Source organism: Palaemon carinicauda, chromosome 28 (assembly GCF_036898095.1).
Source record: "Palaemon carinicauda isolate YSFRI2023 chromosome 28, ASM3689809v2, whole genome shotgun sequence".
NCBI lineage: Eukaryota > Metazoa > Arthropoda > Malacostraca > Decapoda > Palaemonidae > Palaemon > Palaemon carinicauda.
The window spans coordinates 6,859,870-6,879,861 of NC_090752.1; the positions used below are offsets into that span (position 1 = coordinate 6,859,870).

General features: G+C 34.8%; 1 protein-coding gene across 1 annotated transcript; it reads right to left on the reverse strand.

Moving 5' to 3' along the window:
• Positions 1 to 229: 229 nt before the first annotated feature.
• Positions 230 to 16,809, reverse strand: Trxr1 (Thioredoxin reductase 1). The gene is made up of 10 exons (XM_068351754.1): positions 16,638 to 16,809; positions 15,794 to 15,991; positions 12,909 to 13,088; positions 7,990 to 8,223; positions 7,066 to 7,182; positions 5,145 to 5,299; positions 2,608 to 2,737; positions 2,207 to 2,437; positions 1,191 to 1,325; positions 230 to 825 (listed from the first exon to the last, which is right to left on the reverse strand). The coding sequence occupies exons 1-10, from the start codon at positions 16,707 to 16,709 to the stop codon at positions 763 to 765; spliced, it is 1,515 nt and encodes a 504-aa protein (XP_068207855.1). The 5' UTR covers positions 16,710 to 16,809; the 3' UTR covers positions 230 to 762.
• Positions 16,810 to 19,992: the final 3,183 nt, after the last annotated feature.

The following is a 19,992-nucleotide window of genomic DNA, read 5'->3' on the forward strand; positions in this document are numbered from 1 at the left end:
AAATATAAAAAGGCTGATATTTTCTAATGTTCTGGGTTTATGTTATACAATGGAATCTTGGCAGACAGACTGATCTCGAAAGTAACAGATTGAATATACATACTTACAGTACAGTAGTAAAATATCTGAAAAATCCCTGCTTCCTTTCTCAAGGACATTGAATACTATCATCCTGATATTCCATTCCGGTCTTCAAAATAATTCCTTGAGGAGTGAAGAAAAACACAGGTCAGTATGGAATATTTATTTGGTTTCAAAATTGATATCTGGTCTTTATATAGTAAAAAGAATTTCATAATAAGTAAGGATTAATCCACATTACAGTGCCTACCTACATAATAAAAATTGTCTAATTAGATGAAGGCCAATAAGTTCGGGACTACATATGCTTCCAGAGGCTCCCACCCGATATGAGTTTTTTGGATGCCCCCTTCATAACGTCACAAAAAGAGACTGAAACAGTAGAATACATCTTGGTATGCCACTATTTCAGTTTCAGTTTGAAACAAAACAAAGTCCCTCACTTGCTGCTGCTGCTTAAAAAGAGACTGGGAAAATAAAAACTATAAATAGGCCTTAAATAAATCATACATAATGTGTAAACTTAAGACTGAACCAGAGCCTACTAGGTATGAAGCCATTTCCAAATATGAATGGGTAAAAACTTTTAAAAATAAATTTTCCCCTGTTCCTGATTTAATGAGCTTGAGGAATTAAATAATTTCCCAGTCACGTTTTATTTTTAAGCAGCAATGTTTAACCTCAGCAGCCTTGAGCACTGACATCGCCTCCAGATTTCTTGGTTACATTTAAAGTTGTGAAGACCTGTGAACCAGTAAACAAATTCTTAATTACTTTCCTCACACATGTCAAATAAATCATTAGGATCTCTGTATGAAGAGGTATATTAAATGGTTTTCATTGCTAGTACTTTTCCCTCAAACTTTTACTCTTAAAACAATATGCATTGTAGATGATTTAAATATTTGTGAAGTTATCAATCAGGTAATAAAAATACAGTACAGTACTGTAGATAATAATTTCACTAGCAATCTAGCACACAATTAATGAAATTCAAACTGCTTCGAGTTTTCTGCAAAACTTGATCAAAATTAATATGCTCATGTTTTCAACAAATTCATGGCCAGAATATTCTTACCTTGAACCCCGCAAAAAAGAGAAAAGCTTACCTCGGCTACAGTAGGATGAATGCCGATGAGATTATCAAAGTCTGCTTTTGTTGCACCAAGCTTCAGACCTATACTGAAACCTTGTGTAATTTCACCCGCATTTGGACTCAAAACATGGAATCCGACCACCTTTTCCTGAAATTAAAAGATACACAAGATCATTAAAGCATAGTGAAAAAGAATTATAAAATATCACTTTCAATACAACCACTTACTGTATATTTTGCCTCAAATGCAAAGCATGTTATATTTTGTAGTAATATTCATGTCAATGACTTTTGTCATGCATATTTTCTTATCTTAAATTGAATTGTTTCGAGAACATTAATTTTCACTTTGATGGATGAATGTATGAATTCGAGCCAAAAGGAATGCCATCGAGGGTAATCAGTGCCTATGTTGCAGTAAGAACGACATAAATGGGCTGGACAGCAAGATGGAACAATGAAAGCTGCAAAGATATATTAGTAATGCTTACAGTGTACTGTACCGCTCAAGGTATATCGATAGTACCAACCTTCTTCAACAGATAAGTTTTTCAAGTTTAATGGCAATACTCGCCTATCAAGAATATAAAACTAGACAGTTTTCCTTCCAAAAAGGGATTCAAAATAAAGTTAGGTTAAGAATTTTCACTTTTTTTGTCTATGGGTTTAGTTCCTTAAATTTATTAATTTCTTATACATTATTCCACATAGTTACAATACGTTTTTATTGTAGCTACGCAATCCTTGACTGGATGTTTAGTGTAAAGTTATAAATTTAAAGCTAATATAGCAGATGAATCTGATTTTTATTGCAATCCAGCATCTTTCAACATTTACAGCGAGCGAGTAAAATTTATTAAGGCGCTACTTAATTTGTAATACCAATTGGTCCTTTTGTTTGTATTACCTAGAATAATTCTAGGGCAATAATTACTCTCATCAACTTTCATTGTCCACTTACTTTCATCTATGATATACATCTCTAAAACAAATCTAACTTACACTACAGTAGTTCATAGTAATACTTACATTCTCACTGCTGACACATATCAGCTTTGCATAACAATCATTCTCGGGTCGATGGGGGACAGTATACTCCAAAGGTATGAAGTTACCATGATATACCTCGATGTCGTCCTCACCATACTTCGCGATAGCTTCCTCTTCCGAAAGTCCACAACATCCATATTCTAGGGGCGTGAAAACTGTCGTTGGAACATTCACATAATCTGTTAAAAGTGTTCCGTTTCCATACAAGCGCTGTGAATACAATAAGGGAGAGAACAGAGAGAGAAAGAGAATTATAAATATGCTCTGAACCTTTATATCCATCCTTTTTATATCTACAATTAATCTTAGTTAAAATCTTACTATTGCTATTACACAATCATCAAATATAACAAACCTTTCAATCAATTAAAATACTGTACCTTGGCCAAAAGTTTACCAGCCTGAATTGCCACGGGAGTTAATTCGAGGCCGCCTTCAATAACGTCTCCTATGGCATAGACATGAGGAACTGATGTTCTTTCCCCTTTATCCACAATCACCTTACCACTCCTAGAAAGCAATAAGGAAATTCAGGAACGATGCTTAAAGGAACTCGAGATACTACCGCTAGAGAGTTAGTGGGTTCTTTGACTGACCAGACAGTACTACATTGCATCCTTCTCTGTTACGGCTCATTTTCCTTTTGCCTACACATACACCGAATAGTCTGGCCTATTCTTTACATATTTTCCTGTCCTCATACACCTGACAACACTGACATTACCAATTAATTCTTCCTCGCTCAAGTGGTTTACTACTACAATATAATTGTTCAGTGGCTACTTTCCTCTTGGTAAGGGTAGATGAGACTCTTTAGCTATGGAAAGCAACTCTTCCATGAGAAGTACATTACATAATTAAACCATTGTTCTCTGGTCTTGGGTAGTGCCATAGCTTCTGTACCATGGTCCTTCCCTCTCTTGGGGTAGAGTTCTCTTGCTTGAGGGTGCACTCGGGCGCATTATTCTATCTTATTTCTCTTCCTCGTTTTTTTTTTTTTTTTTTTTTTTTTTTTTAAAGTTTTCAGTTTACGTATGAAAGATTTATTTTAAAGTTGTTACTGTTCTTAAAATATTTGATTTTAATTGTTAATTACTTCTCTTGTAGTCTATTCATTTCCTTTCCACACTGGGCTATTTTCCCTGTTGGAGACCTTGGGCTATAGCATTCTGCTTCTCCAACTAGGGATTTAGCTTAGAAAGTAATAATAATAATATTGCATGCAAGGATTTGTGAAAATGGCCTCTGGCACTTTGTTAAATTATTCAAAAGGCAAAAGGCACAGTGTGGTTTGGCCTAAATAAACAAGCTTATTGCATATGCACATGATGTTACTCCTTTTGCCTCAATTCCATCTCCAGAATGTAGCTCTTAGGTTGCTGAATCTCGTAATAGAGAGTTAGCTAAACTTAGTGCATGGTGCAAATTATGGGGCATGAAGTTCAACCCTAACATCCAGATCTCTGCCTTGATAATGTGTCCTTAAAATTTTAGGCGTGATTGTTAATTGCAAATTTAATTCAGACAAACATATGGGCAGCTTCATCTTCAATTGCAAAAAAAATTTGGCTTATTTGAGACTGTTGAAAATTAAGGTGATCAATCTATTCTGAAAAAATGTTTCAATTCTTTCACTCTGCCTCGTTTAAAGTATTGTTCTCCAGTCTGGTCTTCAGCTGCTTAATCTCCTCTTAATTTGTTGGACAAAAACTTGAGGTCTAGTACTGTATATACTTTATTACTTCAATTTAATTACCTAATTTCTTGGCCCAAAAATTACTAATAAAAATATACAAAATATAACTTATCAACCCTAAAAACCCATGATACAGATTTACAAAAATTTTTATACACTTGCGACTTACTAAGGGTACGATAGATGAAATGAGATATGGCGAGGAATTACTATATATACATAAATATATAATGCTCATCATTATTACTGGGTCCTTTTGCTGGCCAGACAGTACTACATTAGATCCCTCTCTCTGGCTACGGGTCATTTCTACTTTATCTACACAAACACCGAATAGTCTGGCCTATTCTTTCCACATTCTCCTGTCCTCATACACCTGACAACACTGAGATTACCAAACAATTCTTCTTTGCTCAAGGGGTTAACTTCTGCACTAATTGTTCAGTGGCTGGTTTCCTCTTGGTTGGGGTAGAAAACTCTTTAGGTATGGTAAGCAGCTCTTCTAGGAGGAGAGACTACATTCAAACCATTGTTCTCTAGTCTTGGGCAGTGCCGTAGCCTCTGTACCATGATCTTCCACTGACTTGGGTTAAAGTTCTCTTACTTGAGGGTACACTCGGGCACACTTTTCTATCTTATTTCTCTTCCTCTTGTTTTTGTTCAAGTTTTTAAAGTTTATATATGAAAGATCTCATTTAATGTTATCGTTCTCAAGATATTTCTTTTTGATTCATCATTATTACCTTGTTCCTTTTCCTTAATGGACTATTTTTCCCTGTTGAAGCCCTTGGGCTTACAGCATTTTGTTTTTCCAACTAGGGTTGTTGTAGTAGTAGTAGTAGTAGTAGTAAGGTACTTATGTATGACTTAATCAAATGACTCCAAAATTTAAAAATTATCATCTAATTATCATCTAACCTACAATGCTCAAAAATAAGTTCAATTGCACACAAGTAATAAATCACTGTAATTGAGCTAATTACCTTGTCAAATATGGATTTAAGCCTGTCACCTAAAACATTTGAAAACAATCAAATAATCTATTTTTCCCTCAGCCGAGTCTGAAAAACTCTCCATTAAAATCATACATCAAATTACTCGTTTCATAAAATGTATACAGTACTGCATTTTGCATTGCTGGTAAAAAACATGAATTACACACAATCGAACTTTAATAAACATTCAGTAATAGGAGGGAAAAAAAAAATAAATTTTACTTACTTGGCTAATTCCACATTAATCTTTTCTAAACCCAATGAAGAAGTGCAGGGATCACGTCCAATTGCGAGCACAACGGTGTTATACTCCTCCTCTATTTCTTCACCTTCGTTTGTTGTACTCTTGACTCTGTACTTCCCAGGGCTACCCTCTTCAATCTGTAAGAAAAAAAAGGGCATTCTAAAATAACTATTTACACCTTCCATAATTTTCCAATAATATATATTCCTTAAATAAGTACACTTCTCTTCAATTAAAAATATAAGACGTTTGCCTTTTCTAATTTAGAGCTATGTACTATCAAAGAAAAAAACCTATGAATTTATGTTAATCTTCTTGTTATCTGTTTATCTAATATCATAATTATAAGTAGTTTAAGGAGACCCTCGGTAACAATAACAGAATTTCAGTCAATTCACCCAAAGAATACAAAAAGGAAGAACGTAAATAGCCAAATTATAATAGATCGTGTGACGAGAGGAAAATTAAAAGGGCTAAAAGAAATGCAACTGAAACCGAGGGGTTGCTTGCAGAAGCCCTAACACATTTTCAAGGCAAAAGTGACTGCTCTTGAAAGGTCTTAACCCATATTGGATCAAGTGGTAGAATTGCACTGTCATTTCAGCCTGGGAGGCCAGTGCAATTAGGGCAGAAACCCGGAGATGCACCATGAAGTTAATGTTGAGAGGTTGAGCAGCAAGATGGAAAAAAGTAAACAGGAATAAAGTTAAAAGTAGAAAGCTAAATAGTTACGGGTTAAATGGAGGCTCATAAAAATACTAGGTACATGCACTGTATGAAGTATGGTGAGAGCACCAACTCCCTACAAGGTCTTGGTTACACAAAATCATAACTTTTTTGACAGCTTCACCCATTTGTTACCTTTATAGCTTTTAATCCTTGCCTCCCTTGATATACTTTGGTTATTTAACTTTTGAAAAAATTAATTTTGATCCCTTAAACCTTATTCCATCTTTTTTTTTTTCAATATTTTCCTTTTGTCCCTTCACAATAATTCTATGCCCGAGTTAACTAATGAGTTACTAATAATGAATTGGAAAACAAATAAAATTTAAATAAAAGGACACTTCCACATCATATTACATTAGTCTTTCCAAGTAAATTTAAAGATACTTTTACAATAAACTATCTTTTCCAACAGAAAAAAAAAAAGTGATCAAATACTTTTCAAACTTTTATGAGGTTCTGAAAAACACCAAGACTCCATTTATGCCTTTCCTCTAATATAGCTAAATTAGTGATGGACCAAGAAGTCTTCAATCTTAAGATAGCAACACATGACACATCATATCATCGCATCGCCCCATTAACCGAGGATATATATAAAAAAGCTGTATAATACAAACATTCCTAGTTATAATTTTGAATAAATTCCCGCTAAATTTCTTTTGTATATCCCTACATCAGTAGAGGATTTAGCACATGATGCTTCATTATGGTGGATAATAAGGGAGGGCGGGCTGTGGCACCCTAGCAGTACCAACCAAACTTAGCTGTATACCTCGTCCGGCTGGGGGCACTAAAAGAACAAAAGTCCCCTTTGCTCTTTTTTTTATGTCAGCTACTCCCCAAATTTAGATGAAGTGCCTTGGTAGATAGAAAAACCACTACAGTATAAGTTTCACTTAGAAACTTGGACTATTAACCTTACAACTACATTCACGACCCATAACACATGAAAACCAATGAGAAAAATTCACGTATAAAACACTATATACCTTTCAACTTCATAAGGTGGTTTTGATTATAATCATATATAATATGATAATAGAAAACTGGATATTTGTAATATTTCTGATTTAATCATTGCAAAATGAATTAAAATTAAGGGAGTCCTATATCAATCATCATTTATTCACAGCCACACTAATAAACTTTAAAACTTCCAATAAATAAAAATCACCTGTTCAATTGAGGTAGGTACGGCTCCACGGATGAACTTCACCCCATTTTGTTCCATGTAGGTTCCAATACGTTCCGCGATTCCTTGGTCAAATCCACGAAGCAGTATAGATCTCACCTAGAAAAGTAAAACAACCTAATTAAAGTGGATCTAAAAAATATAGTAAACTTTATAAAAGATACTAGTTTTGAAAACAAAAACAAAAGATTTAGTATAATGAACTCAAGAGAATTAATAACAGTAAAATATTTTTTTTAAACTATTTTAAAAAATAAGTAAATATACCAATCTCACTTGGCTTATTACTATGATCAAGAAATCTTCAACTGTGTATGTGCAACAACTGCTTATGGGGACTAAGTAAACTTAAGCCTCCCTCTGAGATAAGTGATAAAAAGCTCATAGGCATGAAGGATGATTCTACCTGTATGATTAATGGCTTTCTATAGAAAAGTTTCATGAAAAAATGTCATGTCATATTTTCTAAATTTTGATTTGGTAATTAGTGATACTGATTAACAATAAGATGTGAAAGTTATGTCACTAAACAGACGAAAAATATCAAGTCAAAGTATGGATCATTAATATTAGTTTGTTTATAATATGGTAATACTTAACCAATTAAAAGAAAATACAATAAAATATGACTGATCCAAACAAGAGCAAGTTAATATGGTAAATGGTATTAACCCTTACGTTATGAGAAAAAAAAAAAAAGTCTAGCCTTTTCATTTGATTGGCACTGACTTTCACAAATGTATTCCATTCTTAACACTACTTTTGTACTAAAACCCTTCAATTAAACATCTGCAGGAGCCTAATTACTTAATACTCCAAGCCATAACTAAATTAAAACTTACACTAAATACAAATATTGAAATTAATGGCCTATTCAAATCAGAAAAGTATGGTCCCCACTCTTACCATCACTGTGGTGTCATAGCCTAATCCTGCCAGAAAACCCGCACATTCTAGAGCAATATACGAGGCCCCCACCAAAAGGGTTTTTCCAGGGGAATGAGGCAACGAAAAAATATCATCTGAGGTGATGCAATACTCTTTCGCCCCGGGGATATCTGGGTATCGTGGGCGTCCGCCTGTTGCTATTAGAAACTTATCTGCGGTAATGGCCTTCTCTTTCCCTCTTCGATCGACAGTCTGAAAAGAAAATGATAAACCAATTAGCAGCATTCATAGCTGGGGGGCGATCATCGATAAGCGAATGCGAGGCGATCATGAATAGTTATCTTATTGATGAAGTAAAATTCCAGAGGAACAAATTGTTTTCACCAGAATCATAGTCATACAAATACCTTATACCAACGGTAAAAGATTAATTCACACTAACTCATAATTCTCAGAAAAGACTTCCTCACTATTCTTATGTCATCCCTCCCAATAGAAAATGGTGTTGTCCCCTCATTTTTTTTTACCCTCATTTTTTTTGACTCAGGGTTTTGTCAAAAGATAATTCCACACCAATATCCTCCTCACCTATCTAGTGGGTTTTTTTATTTTGTGGATGGGTGGCCGATTCAAGAAGCTGCTTTTTGAAACAATTACCCTACCAACACCAATTGAGGTACAAGGGACTCTACCCATAGTTGTTAGTATTTTTCCGAGAACACTCCAAGATAAAACTTTGACTCTCTACTTTTGATAAATCCAAAACAAAACCACCGTAGAGAGCTTTAACCTAATTAAAATGGCATTTCATTATTTTGGGTTAAAAGTTCACTTGCTTGTGAGTACACAACCACATTTGGTAAATATGCAAGGTAGTAGGTTGGCCAGGGCACCAGCCACCCGTTGAGATACTACTGTTAGTGTGTTATGGGGTCTTTTGACTGGCCGGACATTACTACATTGGATACTTCTCTCTGGTTATAGATAATTTTCCCTTTGCTTACGCATACACACACACACACCGAATAGTCTGGCCTATTCTTTACGTATTCTCCTCTGTCCTCATACACTTGACAACACTAAGATTAACAAACAATTCTTCTCACCCAAGGGGTTACTGCACTGTAATCATTCAGTGGCCACTTTCCTCTTGGTAAGGTAGAAGAGACTTTAGCTTTGGTAAGCAGCTCTTCTAGGAGGACACTCCAAAATCAAACCATTGTTCTCTAGCATTGGGTAGTGCCATAGCCTCTGTACAATGGTCTTCCACTGTCTTAGGTTAAGAGTTCTCTTGCTTGAGGGTACACTAGGGCACACTATTCTATCGAATTTCTCTTCCTCTTGTTTTGTTAAAGTTTTTATAGTTTATAGAGGAGAAATTTATTTCAATGCTGTTACTCTTAAAATATTTAATTTTTCCTTGTTTTATCTCCTCACTCGGCTATTTCCCTGTTGGAGCCCCAGGACTTACAGCATTCTGCTTTTCCAACTAGTGTTATAGCTTAGCATACATACATACATATATATACCAAGGCACTTCCCCCAATTTTGGGGGGTAGCCGACATCAACAAATGAAACAAAACAAAAAGGGGACCTCTACTCTCTACGTTCCTCCCAGCCTGACAAGGGACTCAACCAAGTAGTAATAATAATAATAATAATAATATGCTCTCCCTCTTATTTCTGCAAACGGCCCTTTATAGAAGGGCTGCAGACGACTTTCGGTTTACTGTCAAAACTTAATAACTTTTTCCTTATCTCCATTTCCAAAGCCATCTCTGCAGTGCTCCTTTACCCAAGTGTGTAGCCTGATAGCCACATCATTTTATTTTGCTTGTATTTTCTCTACCATGTCAACTTTTTTTTTATTTGTCTTTTCCTGTAAGGACTGTTTGTTATACCTTTTTTGTTTAGTCATGCTCAATTTGATTTCTGTACCTTTATCATTATTTTGTTTCAATTTGTTTCCGTTATCTTTATAATTTTTCTACTATAAATACTATTCAAGCTGCAACCCTACTTTAAAAAAGCAAAATGTTACAATTCTTCTATGACCCAAACAAGGAAAGCAGTCCTGAGAAGAAAATAAATGAATAAACTACTGTATTAAATAAAAAATTTATATACATTATTGTTTAATAACCCTGTTAAATAGATAAGTAACAATGAAAGGAGACAAATGCAAATCTGTTAAAACAGGAAACCATTTACAAGCCTGAACTTCTCAAGTTGTAGTACCACTGATTCTGAACTTCCGAAGTTGAAGTACCATTTTATTAGATTATAATCCATACAATAATGTTTGTAACTGGTACAGGAGATGCTGTACGTGTTAATAAGACTCATTTTGGCAGTAGAAGTACCAGCTACTACATAAACCCAGTTAAAGTTAACCCGTAGGGAGCAAGTGGCCAAGCTTATGCGCGCTTACCTTAACGAGTGGAAGAATACTTGGACTTAGACTATCAACTTTAATCTTCTGCCTCGCAATTAAGTTGTCTAAAAGAGCGACTAAGAATTGCTGGAATGATGTCTTAAAGAGCAACTAGGATTACAGGAAATGATAGGACTTAATACCAGAATGATGTGAAGTAGATAAGAATTTGAGGCTCTGCAAGAGGATCTCGACTCTGTAAGGTGCAGTGAATATTCCTAACCCTTACTGATTGGAACACTAATACCGCTAGACCAGACTTGAAAAGTTAGGTTAACGTTAGCAAACGGACAAGTAACATCAAACTTACTGCCTCTAAGAGGATTCATTGGCCATTGGCCTTTTGATAACAAAGGGAAGCTATTAAAAGCTTTCAAAGCTCATCACTCCTAAAAATATTGCTGGTTAAATGCTTTACTGAAGAACAGTGTTGGCAGGCAATTATCATCAGCCCAGCTATAAATAACTAGCCTAACCTCCTCTGGATTTCCAAATGAAAGGAACAACGAGGCAATTGCACACACCACAACAGTTATTTAAATCAAAATATTGTCCCTGTGCAGTGATAGCTAACAAATCCCAAACCCAGAGGACGACATTTTAAAAACAGCACAATCCAGAGCCTGGAGAAAGGAGTTTATCCAATTAAGGCGACTGAAAAACTGAAATAACAAAAAAACCCTGGCATGTTCTGCTTTGACTCTCTCCATTAACCACTAATGTGTCATTACTTTAATGTGTCGATTGAATGGAAGGATGATAGAATTTTCTTTTTAATTTCACAGGTAAAACAAGTTTCTGCTGAAGCAAAAAAATGGACACCAAGGGCGACTCATAGAAATACAGGCCACACAAGAGTGGACCAAATATTCACAGATTTCCCTTGTACCATTTATGGTTCTATTATGAATTCTGATGAAACAATTTCAATGTAAATAAAAAAACAAACTGAGCAATGTCTCTAATGTGGCATACTGGTTAATACTTTAAACCAAGAGTAGATTAGAAAGAAAAGTTAAAATTTTATATTTACTATACTATATATAATAAAACTGATTAGGCTTTGACTAAGAATTTCGCTGAACATCATAAATTGTAAAATTTCATTGATCAAAGAAAAATATTACTACACAAGAATGCAGTCAGTAAAATCTCAAGTCTGGGACATACAAGATTTGCCAGGGGGTGAAACCTCATAGGGATAATTTACATACAGTAATTATTCCTGATGAGGGTCTCTGAATTCAATGAGCATGTAAATTACAGTAATACCTTGACATACGAGCACTCCAAGATAAAAGCTTGCGTCCGAGCAAAATTTTTCATCGAGATATGAGCACACTTACATATTCTAACGCTAAGTGGCCGAGCACTTGGGAGAGCTTTAAGTCCACACCACTCGTTCATTTTACGTGTTCGACATCAGTACACTTCTCCCATGTTGTCATAGCATTATTTACGTGATTCTAATTGCATATTCATAATAACCGATGGGTCCTAAGAAAGTGAGTGGTAAAATTGGTAGTGAGAATCAAAATAGAATTATTGTACTGTATAACGACAGGTTAAGCATAAGATTATTGAGAAAAATGAGCGTAGTGTCCACATGAGAGAGTTGCATGCCATTACAAGCCGAGTACATATACGATATGTACAATCCTCAAGCAGATAAAATAAAGAAATCAAAACATATAAAAAAACTAGGCAAGAATAAAAAGTTGAAAAATAAATGAAGGTACAACCACTGAAGTTAATTAACACACACCATGTGTAAGGAACAGTAGATATGGTACCATCCAAGTCTCTCTCCTTCCCTTCCTCCCTCCCTCCTCCTCCTCCTCTTCTGCACACACCGCCATTAGCAACTATCATTTGTCTTGAAGGTAAGAACTCCATAATAAAACCACATTTTATTGCACATCACAGTAATCATTTATATAATTTTGTGTATGTAAGGTATGTTTATACTGTACAGTATAGCAATTAAAAACATCACACCTCGACCAGAAACTTACTGGTGACCGAGACCTGGCCACGCGCTCTCGCTGACCCGGGTCGCCTCAGGGCGAGTATCCATCCGCCACAGAGGGACCCATTATAGAAAACGGAGATAGGGGAAACTACACAAAATTCTGGTCGGTTGGGAGGAGAATCCCAGACACTCCTAAGAAAGTAGTTCGAGGTAAGTACTCCGTGTTGGAACAAACATGTTTTTTCATTATCATCATCATTGATTTGATGTTTTTGCAGGGCGGGAACGGATTAAATTTTTCCGTTATTTTATGTGGGAAAATCAAATCAAGAAAGGAGCAAATTGACATACAAGCTCCGTCCAGGAAAGAATTATACTTGTATCTCAAGGTAATACTGTATCATGTACAAAAATATAGAAAAAAATTATTAAATTAATAAAATCAATTATAAAATCAATAAAACACAGTGGATGTTCATACCCTTTCCAGCTCAATTGAACTTAGCATAAAAGAGGAATTAAATACTTACATGCAACGTGTGAGCATCTACAAATGTTGCATATGCATTTACATAATCCACCTTCTTGTTTCTTAAGGCTACCCTATATCCCCAGTTCAAGGACCCTATATGACTCTGAATCCCTTCGACCATTTTACTCCAGTCGTGAGTCACACCATCGGGAGTTGTCCATCCGAAATCCCGGGAATCCTGAAAATAAAGAAACAAAATATAACAATAAACCTGTCCGACCATAAATATGTTGTGAAAGAAAACAAAAACACTAGTATACTATTCCTTAAGTGTTATAGTAATTTTTTTTTTCTTTTGTGGCTAAGAGAACATCTGCTGAAAACCTAGACATGATTTTATTATTTTTAAATGCTAAGCTACAACCCTAGTTGGAAAAGCTGGATGCTATAAGCCCTGGGGCTCCAACAGAGAAAATAGCCCAGTGAGGAAAGGGAACAAAGAAGAATAAAACATTTTAAGAACAATAACATTAAAATACAGGTCTAACAAAACAAGAGGAAGAGAAATAAGATAAAATAGTGTGCCCGAGTGTACCCTCAAGCAAGAGAACTCTAACCCAAGACAGTGGAAGAACATGGTATAGAGGCTAGGGCACTACCCAAGACTAGAGAACAATGGTTTGATTTTGGAGTGTCCTTCTCCTGGAAGAGCTGGTTACCATAGCTAAAGAGTCTCTTCTACCCTTACCAAGAGGAAAGTAGCCACTGGAAAATTACAGTGAAGTATTTAACCCCTTGGGTGAAGAAGAATTGTTTGGTAAACTCAGTGTTGTCAGGTGTATGAGGACAGAGGAGAATATGTAAAGAATAGGCCAGAATATTTGGTGTATGTGTAAGCAAAGGAAAAATGAACCGCAACCAGAGAGAAGGATCTAATGTGATACTATCTGGCCAGTGAAAAGATGCCATAACTCTGTAGTGGTAGTATCTCAACGGGTGGCTGGTGCCCTGGCCAACCTACTACCTACTAGTAGTGCCATAGTTCCAACGGATTTGTATACAAAATGCACTAAACGATTGTAGCACTTTTAAAATCTTACTTAAATTTGCATGTCATTTACACATTACCAGCAAGAGGCATACACGGCACACCAGTGGAATTTTTGGATAAAGTACTTTATCCAGGAAATTATTACTGCCATCATTAGATACTGTGCTACATCTGAATGTTATCATCAAGACCTATAAACAGTCTGATTTCAAAATGTTTGGATCATGAACAATTGGATTCATGAATTTCAGTTCAAATCACAGCAGGGAAGGAGAAATTTAAAACCCCACCATATAGCAGGTGACAAAAAACTTATTAACCCTTTTTCCCCCAGGCTATTTGGAAATTTCCAACCCTTAACCCCCAGGGGTTAATTTTTTTCAAGCACATTTTGCAGTATATTTTCTTTTAAATTGCTCTAACAGCCTTAATTTTCGTCAGAGAGAGAGGTCAGGTTGGTCTCATTCTCTTGGAGATTGCCTGAAGTTTCTCAAAAAATTATCAAAATATGCAAAAAAAAAAATTCAAATAGCAGTTTTTTGAAAGAACGTACCGGTACGTCCATGAGGGTAAAGGGATGAGTTTTGTGAAATGTACCAGTACGTCCTTTGGAGGTAAAAGGGTTAAATGGCATGGCAATATTACTCAAATAATAGTATCCGTGCAGATAATTCAAACGCATGTACATTTAAATATAAAATAGCCTAATGGTAAATGGAATCAAATTTCCTTTGTACCACAATGTTCATGTACTATGGACTTGCCAGGCGTCTGTGTAACTTGACGTTATGTGTACTGGAATTCAGGAGGCCACCTTCACCAAGCATTTCAAAACTGGGTTCACCTAGAATACTAAGAGCAGCTTTTTTTTTATTGTATTCTCTTGCTTGAGGGTACACTTGGGCACACTATTCTATTCTATATCAATTCCTCTTGTTTTGTTAAAGTCTTTATAGTTTATATATGAGATATTCATTTTAAAGTTGTTGCTCTTAGAATATTTTATCTTTCCTAGTTTCCTCTCCTCACTGGGCTATTTTCTCTGATGGAGCCCCTGGGTTTATAGCATCCTGCTTTTCCAACTAGGGTTATAGATTAGCAAATAATAATAATAATAATAATAATAACAATAATAACAATAATAACAATAATAATAATAATAATAATAATAATAATAACAATAATAATAATAATAACAATAATAATAATAATAATAATACAATTCCAAAACCAACCAATTCTCCTTTTAAGTCCAGTTATAAGATCTTCAAGAGATTCCCTGAAAACTCCAGAGCATTTAAAGTCTAATATATTTATTCAGGACATTCAAGTTGCCCGATTCTTGAAAGCCCCATTAATCTAGAACACTCGTGCACAGGAAATCATGAAGTGACTGATTTTTCTTAACTCTCTAGAAGATATTTTAAACATTTATATATACCCAAGAACATAAAAAATTTAAAATGCATATATCTTAAGAATAAAATGCCTAATGATTTTTAAGGACAATATATCACTAACATGACTGGAAAAATAGCATATATATCTTTATATTTAAATTTGAAATTATATTTAACAAGATTGGTCATCTATAACCTGACTAATTAGAGACAAACTAAAATCTTTACACTACATACGATGGAAGCAATGTAAAAACAAAAATCCGGTAAAAAATGATCAAGGAAAATCCCTCATTGTTTTCCAAATTTAAAGAAATAACATTGCCCTGCTAAAATGAGGATAATCCAAATTATAAAGAAATTAATGTATTGTAATGAAAAAATGAGGTCAAGAAAATAAACTGAGACAAGGTACAGTATCTGTTTCAAATCAGCAAATGAAAGTTAAAAAAAAAAAAAAATAGCTAATAAAAAAATATGGTCTATTCAAACCTTGAGGCTATGTCCTAATATAGCAGCTTGGTGCATCAACTTCTTAGGAATGCACCCTACATTGACGCACGTACCGCCTAGGCCCCACGTAGTACCTTTTGGGGTTGGTTGAACAAAGTCACACACTGCAACTTTGGCTCCGAGGTCCGCAGCTAGCTTGGATGCAGCCAGACCTCCCGAGCCACCACCGATAACAACCTGCGAAAAACAAATTGTCAAACTAATTGGTGTGACCGCTTCTCCATTTTGCTTGCTTTCCAGAAGGTACATCTTTTTGTGATTTCTACCTTGATACAATTTCAAAGATAAATTGAAAGTTTCCAACATTAAATGTTGACTTCCATGATTTGAATGTCATTGTGACTACACTGTTTTTATGTAAATTATAAAAAATACTATAAATTTTAAGACAAAAGTAAAAGGTTATTGGACATATAAAATTATACAGCACACACAAACAAAAAATCATTGGCTTCTCTACTTTAAATGAGCTGAGTTGATAAACTTTTCCTTGTTTCAATTTATCCCAAAAAATCTTACAATATGATAGATTCAAGTAAAATACTTAAAACTATACTATTTAAAATTTTATAAGCATGACTGCCAACACAAAATGGCATAACATAATAAAAGCTTCAAAATACACAGGACAGTATTTACATCATTAAAGTATTATAATTTCTTAATGTACTGTATAAACAATTGAAGGCTTATCAGACATTAAAGGTAGCTGCTTCAAAAAGTTATCATAGTACCCTACATTTTTTTTTTCTTTTTACCCTGCTTTTGACGAGCATGTATTTCCCGTAAATTCAACATTTATATGAGTATAGTATATACTTACCAGGTCATAGTCATAATTATGGTTCTGTTTGTTTATGAGGGGAAGCAATTCACCCTTTTGATGTGATTCCATGGTCTTGTCGGCTCCACCCAGATGTTCGCCGTTGATGAACACATTAGGTACAGTTCTCTGGCCAGATTTATCGATTAAAATGGATTGAATCTCTGAGCCATTTTCTGTAAATAAACAAAATATCTTCATGAGATAAGACAAGCAGAATATAAAACAAAAGTTCACCCACTCGTGCAATAAGCAATGGTCAATTGTCTTCAATATCAAGAACAAAGTTCACTCAATTCTGGAAATCAATATTTTTCCTGTTTCATTGCCCTTCGATATTGCACATGGTAACAACATCGAAGCGCATTGTTCCTTGGTGATCACTTGTTACATTATTTAATCCCTAGATTAGTTTTGGCCGTCGCACACACAAATTTTGATTTGTATTACCCATTCAAAGACTACAAAACACATTCAGTTGTTATTGTCATGGATAAAGCCCAGTAATATTGTCTCATCCTCATAAAAGAGATGTGGTTCACCACATGGTGCATAACAGTAACAAATGCTCCAATTAAAGGTTTAAAGTCCGCTCATGAAAGACAGGGGCAAGGGACAGTGACATTGCCCTACCGAGCAGGAAAATACCCTCGAGACTGACCAAATACACATATGATCAGCTTCCAAACCCTGTCTTTACCCAAGCTAGGAGCAATGAGGGCCAGGCAATGGCTGCTGATGTCTCAGCAGATAGCCCTACAGGATCCCCCAAACCTACCATACTTAGCTCACGAGGATAGCAAGGTTGCAGTGACCAAAGAAACAAACGAGTTTGGGCGGGACTCGAACCGTAGTCTGGCATCCACCAGTCAGAGATGTTACCACATCGGCCACCACAATCCAATTGGCAAACAAACAAACATACATTCTGATAAATTGTTCATTAGCTATTGAGGACTACAGCTTCAGTTATTCAGATGAAGGAGGTAGTAGAGTTTAAAAATTCTATACATTATAATAACAATGTACCAAACTTGAAAATCTATATTAAAAGTCTATTTGTCAAGCTCTATTCTTATCACATAAATGCTCAAACTACTGACATATTAATTTGTAAGCTAAAATCAATTTTCTGTTAAGATAATTTTCATTCATTTACCGGGTATATACTTCTTTTATTATCAAAACAAAAACAAAATTTTGGTGAGTATTCAAAGTAAAATAACATTGTAAGGAAGTGATCATTCTAATTACGTTATAAATTCCCATAGATAAAAAAAACTATAGAACAATAAAACTGATAGATTAGATAGCGATTCTATTTAAACTTCATTACATAAAACACATTCTGGGTGATAAAAAATTACTACAAGGAAAGGTACAAATCAAATTTCCACCAAAGCAGTCATTATGCTTTAAATAATCTCTAAACATGACATGCATAATATAAATTTAGAACTAGGTTTCCAAGAATCTCTCCAATATATTCAAATTAAAAGCTAAAAGTTACCTTCCCACAATTTTCAATTTTGTCAAGTTTTTCAATCAAATTTAATTCTAGGAAAGATAATCTAATCTTAGCACATAAACAGAATAACAATTCTTACATTGATAGTGACTATTTTAAGAGATGACAAAACTAACATAGTCGTTCATAAAAACACTAACATCCTCGTTCCTACCAAGTACAACAACAGATGCAGTCATTCTAGCCCATTGCAGGACAAAGGTCTCAGACATGTCAATTAATGTCTGGGGTTTGACCAGTTGTCATCACCACACTGGCCAGTACAGATTGGCGATGGTGGGAGTTTTTTCATCTGATTGCTCAAGGCAAACCAACATATTATGGGTGGCCCTGACTAGTACAGTTTTGCTGATCATGGTGATATGCAAACCCTTTCACCACGTCAAGGTATCACCACTCAGAAAGGGTAAGTACAGTATGCTAGCATAAATATCAACCAGAAATTCAACAAACAACATACGATTAATGCTATGTCACGATTCCACGACAAACACTTGTTATCTAAGGTTGACTCAGAGGGCAAAGGTAGAATGTGATTATCTTATTCAATGCACAAAGGCCATTTTAAAGAATGATAAACAGGTCCATACAAAATAATGTAATCTTTGAAAGATGAATATTTCAAAGTGTTATTTTGTTCAAAGGCAAAAATACCAAGAGATTATTCAGATAACACTGGTCTGTTGGTAGAATCAATTGAAGGATATTGGCCATGTTAGGAAATCGATATCCACAGTCAATGTCACCTGGTCTTAGTGACATGTACCATATAGATTTTCCTCAACTGAAGATCTGGAGTACAACTTCATATGGTATCTTTTTCATATGATATTGATTAGTAAAAAAATATTGGTACACAATTTAAATTTCGTAAGAAACTCTTGCAAAACACTCGTCAAACACATTTTATTGTTTACACTACTTTACATGCCACTACTAGAGCACAGATCCCCCTTATAGTATATGAAAAGCAAAAAATTGGATCCTACAAGAATATTCGCATAATAAAACCCATACTTTTTTCAACATGTAAACAACTCTGACAATATATACCTAACAAGAGTCATCAATCTTTCCCTCCCTAATACTGCTAGGTTACCAAGTCTGACTACTAAAAACTAACCAGGATATGCAAGCATGACAGTCCTAAAGAGAACATATGGAAAACTTCCCTTCATTCACACATACACACTATAAGCAAAACACACACAAACACCCTAAATACACATCTAAGCACAAGGTTCTACCATTTGCACCTTAGTTTGATAAAAATAACTTACAATGTAGAAGGAGCTGCAATGACAAAATAATCAGACATAATAATATTCCTTCTAATTCATTTAAGAAAGATGCCCTACATTTGTGCCAAATTTTATTAAAATTTATTCAACCCTATAGGAGTCATGAAGAGAATTAAAAAAAAGGTGAATGTAACACACACACACGCACACTGATTGACATATAAAATACCTCCAGGCATAAATAAGACTCTCAATCTTTATATAAATTATAAATAAAAATCCTTTACCCAGTAGAAATAACAAAGTGTGCAACATGCTGACAAACACGAGAACAATTTACCTTTTTTTGTGTATTATTATTATCATCATTATTTGCTAAGCTACCACCCTAGTTGGAATAGCAGGATGGTATAAGCCCAGGGGCTCCAACAGGGAAAATAGCTCAGGGAGGAAAGGAAACGAAGAAAAATAAAATATTTTAAGAGCAACAACATTTATAAATATCTCCTATATAAACTATAAAAACTTTAACAAAACAAGAGGATTTGTTGAAATGACAGGACAAGTTTACCAAAGGCCGAACAAG